This window comes from Sinocyclocheilus rhinocerous, unplaced genomic scaffold (genome assembly GCF_001515625.1).
Source record: "Sinocyclocheilus rhinocerous isolate Xijiao unplaced genomic scaffold, SAMN03320098_v1.1 scaffold816, whole genome shotgun sequence".
Lineage (NCBI taxonomy): Eukaryota > Metazoa > Chordata > Actinopteri > Cypriniformes > Cyprinidae > Sinocyclocheilus > Sinocyclocheilus rhinocerous.
The window spans coordinates 264,264-271,541 of record NW_015660894.1 but is presented as its reverse complement, the minus strand read 5'-3'; the positions used below and the strand labels follow the sequence as shown (position 1 = coordinate 271,541).

Sequence of the window (7,278 nt, the reverse complement as noted above, 5' to 3'; positions counted from 1 at the left end):
CTTAAATTTTATTTAATAATAATAATAATAATAATAATAATAATAATACATATTTTAAATTAATAAAAAATGTGTTCCTAAAGTGTTTTTAATTAATACTTTTAATTTGAATAATTTAATTTAATTTAAATATAAATGTGATCATTTTATTTTATTTTATATTATTTTTTATTTAAACATTTAGCGGTTTACTTGCTCTTGTGTGCTTGCAGCTGAATGTGCGTTTTCTCTTAGTCCAGCCCACCAATAAAAAGTAAAAGTCCTGGCAGCGCAGCTCCATATATCACTTGCTCTGAACGGTGGTTTACGCTGCTGGCGTAGGTGACGTTCCTCGATTTGAATTAATATCTCATTATTTCATTCAAATATTTTTACTTCTGGTTCCTGACATGAAGACCGATCGACATGGACTCTGTAAGTTTTTTTATTTCCCCTTTGTTATTATAAAGTGCTAAATTTCACCGGACCTGCAGAGTTTAATTAGCTCTCGTGTGATTTGTAACCATGTTAAACTCTGTGAAGACGTTACCTCCTGTAATACTGCAATAACGCTGCCGTTTTTATTGTTTACAACTCTGGATTTGATCAGAACTGTGTTAAATGAATGAAATATTTTGGTATTTTATTACTATGTTGAATATGTCTTTAAAAATAAGAGAATTAAAGGGGGAAAGGGGGCGTAGCGCTTATAAATATATTACAAAATATGATATTTTATTTTTAACTTATAACTGTTTGAGTCAGTTGTTTTTTTTGGTTGGTTTTTTGAGGGAAACTAATACATCTCATATGAACTAAACTGAATACAGTGTCAGCAGTTACTGTCCTCTCTGTCCTTCAATCTAATCTTAATTTACAAATCTTTTTTTGCAACCTCGTCACATGACAATGCAAAAAAATTGTTCGACTGAATTCTAAACTAGCTGACTTAATACTTTTCTCTTACTGCTTATTAAGTAAAATGTTTATCCTTCCTGTTTAAAAAAAGAAAGATTCCATCCTCATTCACAGCAAATCTCATAAGGTCATCTAACATTGTTCTCCTGGTGTACAGTTAAAGATTTACTCCCAAGAGAAAGATAATATGTCCTGGAAAAGCACAAGACTTTATAGCAGGGCATATTCCAATGTCAAGATGGACGACTAAGATTTGCTAATGTTGGTTACGTCAAAACAAGTAACCTGACCTTGTGGTACCCATATAATGCTGTGCTTGTTTGAGTTCATCTGTAATATAGTGGTGATGAATGATAGCATGAGGGACCTTTTTAACACTTTCATCCTCAATCACTTTTATGTCTTCAATGACACGCAAACCAAAATCTATCTATCTATCTATCTATCTATCTATCTATCTGTCAACCAGATCTATTTTCAATTAAAACACTTATAATCCGTTCTCTAAATTTTACTGGACCTGTTTGAGATCCTGTGCTTGCATTACCCTATGAATTCAGGAGCATTGAAACTTCACCTTGGGGAAAGTCATTGGGAGGTTGTCTTTGGCTCTCTCCAACATTCCAGCGCTTTTCCTTTAACCAGAGCCTGAAACCCAAAGCTACAACAGAAGCAATGCCTCTGTCTGTCACATATTAAGACCAGTCCTCCCTCTGTTTGAGTGTAACTCACTGCCCATCCCTGCTAAGAGACAGGATGGCTGTAGACTTTGAACCGTACTGGCACTGAAGTGGTTCCGCATAATTTTGAAATGGTAGATGCAGATGAGGAGTATTATGGTGCGAACAGAGTGAGACTAAGCTTATGCGTCTTAGATTTCACAAGATGTTGGTATTTTGGCATCTTCCAGAAACCATCTTTGACACTAACCAAAAAGTACAAACAAGAATATAGTTTTTCCAGGGAAAAAAAAAACTGTAAAAATGCTATAGTAAAAACCCCTTAATTGGCCAACTGTTACTTATCACATACAGTGAAAACCTAAATGGTTTAAAGCTTAAGTTCAACAGTTTTTAACCAGCATTATTACAGTGTCTGTAGTATAAGTAAATAAAAAAATCTGTATTATTCTTCCGTCTGTTGAAGTCTCCAAACAGGCCACCTGGTAGGCTTTTTACAGCTTTAGAGTTTTTGTGAAAACCACAGTTCATACTTCTGCATTTTTGTATCCCTGATGAAGCCCAATGCATTATGGGCATTGAAGTTTTCCTACCTTTTTTCACAACAGCCCCTTTTCTCTGTTTCTCTAGAACTGATTTAAAAAAAAAAAATGTTTCTACTGCATAGACAGCTGATTTTTATTAAAACCCCATCTTGTCAGTGATGAATTACCCTTTTAATATCACATTATATGTAATTTTACTAATTGATGATTTTAGCAAGTAAAATGACTGTATTCTGTCATTTACTTGTTTTTTCTGTTATCTGTATGTACATTAGAGTGTTTTGTGTTACATTATCTATTTAGTTAATGTTCATTGCAGTATTTAATATTTTGTCTTTGTCTGTTGTAAAAATATACAGGCACCATTATGCCATCCCATAATACACAGATGCCAATTTAACATCATATTTTTACAGTGAGTCAGTGACATATAGGTTTCTCCTTGAATTTATCCAGTTATCCACTTATTAGAGAATGCCACTGCCATTGGCTGTAATGCGGGGGACCTGTCCCTTTTGTCCTCTACCTGTATGAGACAGGAAGAGGAGTTGGTCTGGGAAAGCGGGAGTATGGCTTTTATATCTCACCCAATGATCTAACCCGACGTTCCATATTGGCTCCACTGTAAGGTTTATAATTAGAGCTGGAATTTCAGTGGGAATGTTGAGAGAGAAGATGATTTGCAATGGAACTTCAATTGCCGTAAGACATTTGGGTCACATTTTTTCTTATTAACTCATTAACTTGTTAATCCCCTGTTAAACAGTTTAAGCATAAATGAACTCTGTTGTTAAGCAGTTGCGTAACTTATGTTCTCCTCCTCATTCACTCCATTTGCTATGTAAATTTCCTTCTTGTCTAATAATTAAATCCTACTGGTGATTCAATGATCAAGTGGCAAGTCAGGTTAAAAAATTCAACACCTCTCATCATTACCAACCTCATTCCATTCTAAATCGGTAAGACTTTCTTTCTTCTGTAAAACACGTTTCAGGGTTTGCATACAATGAAAGTCAATGGGGTTTAATGTTGTTAACATTACTGATTTTTATTATATCGACAATAACAGTTGAAAAATTCTGTCGGCCACTTTCAGTATGTTCATGGCCTTACCCACGTCTTCCAGTGTAAATGATCATGAAAGAATAAGCCCTGAATGGTAGGTGAGCCATATGGAAAAATCATGCAGACATAATTATTTAAAAGAGGTAGGAAGCCACAAACAATAGACCCTCTCTAGGAATTTAAAGCTCGTTGGCTGTTACACACTGAAATTGGTCTCCAAGCTACTGCATGGAAGATGACTTTGATCTCAGAAACATGTCAGTAATATAATTTTTCTTTTTTGTTTACTGAGCTATTGTTAAAATGGCAGAATGTAGTTTTTATCGCGAGGAAGCCAGGTAGATGGCTGTTAACCCAAAGCTAATCATTCATTAAGAATCGGCCCACTCGTATACACACACACATACACAAATTAGCAAACCGGAAGTGATTCAGTGCTGTTCCTATCCCCTTTTGTCACCAGCCATAAATATCCAAGAGGGCTATTCTAGCCAAGAAGCCTTTGAAAGAGGCAAACATGTTTTCTTGAAATAGACTCGGTTCATCAAGTTGAAGCCTCCTTTTGTTTATTTACACAAGATTTAGTATGTTCAGGCATAACACTGGGTGAGTCGTGTCGTGTCAGATATACGTTTTGGGTTGCTTGTCCTAGCCAGAATAAGTTTGTTCTCATTCTCAAGGCTGTATGTGTTATTTTACTTTTGAGTATACCATTTGAGTATAACAAATATTTTATTACACTTGTAATGTAGGCAGGCGCAACATCAAAAGTTCTCTTCAAGATTAACCAAAGGGTGTGCTTCTGATTCTACCCATCATAAAATCAGTAATCTTACATATAAAACTGTCAGATATGTTATCTCTGTTGTGTAATACTGTTTGCTATGATGATGTTATGCTGATATTGAGTAGATGTGCGTCAGTAAAATTAAATGGGGCTGAGCGGTACATGTGTCATACAACAAAGAAAAGAACAAGTCTAGTTTAAAACACAGATACAATAAGAAGAGTCTTATGCTTACCAAGGCAGCATTTATTTGATCAAAAATACAGTAAAAAAAAAAAAAAGTAATATACTTATATATTATTATAATTTAAAATAACCGTTTTCTATTAGAATGAGTTTTTCTATTAGAATATATTTTAAAATGTAATTTATTCCTTTGATAGCAAAGCTGAATTTCATTACTCCAGTCTTCAGTGTCACATGATCCTTCAGAAATCATTCTAATACACTGATTTGGTTCTAAAAAAATTATTATTATTGTTAATGTTGAAAAATAGTTCTGCTTAATATTTATAATTGCTTCATATTTTTGTAGAAACCATGATCCTTTTTTTTGTATTTTTGGATGAATAGAGAGTTCACTCATTAATTTAACAATTTAACATCTAATTAATTTAAAACAAAAACATTTGTCTTTACTGATCTTTTTTTTTTTTTGGAAAATTTAATTGTACTGCTGAATAGAGAAGAATGGATATCAAAGAAGCCTGTTTCCGCCTCTGAATAAAAAAAATAAAAAAAGGTATTTGCGACTCTTTATCGCACAATTCTGTTTACATCTCGCAATTCTCACTTTTTTTCTCAGAATTGCATGATATAAACTCGCAATTGCGAGTTATAAAGTCAGAATTGTGAGATATAAACTCACAATTGCAAGAAAAAAATCTGAATTGCGAGTTTATTGTGAGTTTCTTTTTTTCTCACAATTGCGAGTTTATATTTCACAATTCTGACTTAATAGCTTTCAATTGCATGTCATAAAGTCAGAATTTTTTTATTTTTTTCTTGCATTTGCATGTTTATATCATGCAATCCTGAGAAAACAAAGTCAGAATTGTGAGTTTATAACATGCATTTCTGAGGAAAAAGTCAGAATTGTGAGATAAAAAGTCGCAATTACCTCTTATTATTTTTTATTAATTAACATTGAAGTATTAATTTCTTTTTTTTTTAAATTGTGATTTTTTTTTGTCAAACGTTTGAACAGTAGTGTATATATTCCAATTCATGTGAAGCCATATTTATTGCAGAAGTATTAAGTAAATGTGCCAAACAACTTTACTGTATTTTAAATACATGAATAGATGATATGTCATTTACCCAAACTACATATCAGACACTTTTGAAATCTACTGTTTCACAAGATCCACTTTCTTGATTTCTATGTTCATTGAACTATGTAATTTCAACTGTGCTGTAAACTGGAAAGAACCAAGGAAGTTGAAGGAACGGTTTCATAAAAAGTGAAAGCTAATAGCAGCATCATGGATGAATGCCAGTGTACTGGCCCGTGTGGCAGTAATTTCCTTTTTGTATAAGCAGAGTCAGAGTGCATCTGTAATGGCTTACTCAGTTCATACTGGTAGTGGTGATGTTGAAAGATATGCCTTTAATTATTTTATCTCTCTTCCAGCATATATCCTCCCAGCGCAACCATGCCAGTCCTTAAGAACCTCCCGTCTCGCCTGAAGGGAGGCAGGTTCAGCGTGGATTTGTCGACTACACGTAGTGAGTTCATTCTCAGAAAAATGAGTCTTAACCTCAATCCATTTGAGGAGCCTGGCTCAGATGAGGACTGGCCCAGAAGCAACGGAGGCTCACTTCTGGATGGGCGTGTGCCCCGGGACAGAAACCCGTTTGAGGATGAGGAGGATGAAAATGAGGCTAATGAGGTGCGGCGTGGAAGATCAGGGAAGGGAGGCTCCATCAAAGGCACCCTGGAACGCATGAAAGGGGTCTCTCCCCTCAAGACCCTAGGAAAACTGGGCAAGAACTTGCGCATGTCTGGCAGGAGCAAGGGAAAGGACGCCCCCTCCCCACAGGGCTCTATAGGTTCAGCCTCACCCATGCAGAGGAAGAAGAAGGGCCGACGGAGTTCAGAAGGGAGCTTGCTACGGTATGATGGCTTCTGTTTCCTCTTAATGCTTCCTTAAACGCTGATTAACGAGTTAATTACTTCAAGGTGTGTCTTTACAAACTTTTATCAAGTCAAGTCATAAATGCAAGTGGCATAAATGCAGTCCAATAATTGGCCTTTAAAAGGATATTTCATTAAAAAAATTTAAATTCCAAAAAGTTTATAAAATCCAAAAAGGTCATAAAAGCATTGTATACGTAGTAATCAGTAGTTGATTCACTAAAATGAACCGGTTCAGAAGAGTCATTAATTCAGGAATCAGACTACGCTGGTTTCACTGTATGTTTTTGATTGACTAAAAAGTAAACTGTAAACTACAAGGTTGTTGATCAATGGTATATACTTTTGATGAAGCCATTAGCCCGCATTATTTCAACTTATTAATAATCGTGTTTAACAGTGGAATTAATGGTGAAAACCTACTGTACATTACCCATGATTCTGTAAAGAAATCCCCAACAATTAGGGAATCGAAGCAAGCAAATTGCACCAAAATAATAGTAGTGCCAGCCCACTCCCATGAAGCACTGCAAATTACATTTCCCTGCACTCTCAAACTACTTGAGTATTTATGAATATATGGATATTTTGCAATAAATGTAAAATATATTTATTCTGCATATATAATAAACATCTTTAAATTAATAGTTTTATATTCCTCCATCTTTTCTCAAGTTAATCTCTTTCCCTCATTGAACCAGTTAAGCAGTGACAAAGGAGACGTCCTTCAGGAGCAAGGTTAATAAACACTGCTTTAGATGATGAGAAGTTATTACAAAAGTTTTATACTGTTGAACTTGTCAAAAGGTGTGTGATGTTCCTATGGCAGTATGAGCTGTAACCTCCCCTTTCTCAGATCCATTGAAAATCTCTGTTGCATGCAACATCATGCCATCTAAATACAGTAGGCAACCTTGGGTCATTATCCACAATCACACCACAGTTCTCTGCTCGATGTCCATTTTGGCTCTCCAGACCCTCATAACCTGAGCAGATTAAACAATTACACTTACATTTATATCATAAACAGACAACAGACACATTTAATCTGACCATCTCTCATTTAGCCGCTAAAAAATATAAACACACATAAAACAAAAATCTTGTTTCTCTCTGTTGTTTATGAAAATTAGATCTGCTCCTCTCTCTATACAGTATCTTCTGCTC

General features: G+C 34.9%; 1 protein-coding gene across 2 annotated transcripts in view; it reads left to right on the top strand.

Annotated features, from left to right (window-relative positions):
- LOC107726108 (tumor necrosis factor alpha-induced protein 2-like) overlaps positions 1 to 7,278 on the top strand; it is a 37,127-nt gene that overhangs the window by 7,346 nt on the left and 22,503 nt on the right. The window contains exons 1-2 of one of the 2 annotated variants that reach the window (XM_016535612.1): positions 300 to 414; positions 5,608 to 6,090. In XM_016535612.1, coding sequence (XP_016391098.1) covers positions 5,630 to 6,090 — 461 coding nt within the window. In that variant the 5' untranslated portion in view covers positions 300 to 414; positions 5,608 to 5,629. Of the gene's footprint in view, positions 1 to 299; positions 415 to 5,607; positions 6,091 to 7,278 lie in introns of those variants that run through there. The other variant, XM_016535613.1, reaches the window with a different exon arrangement.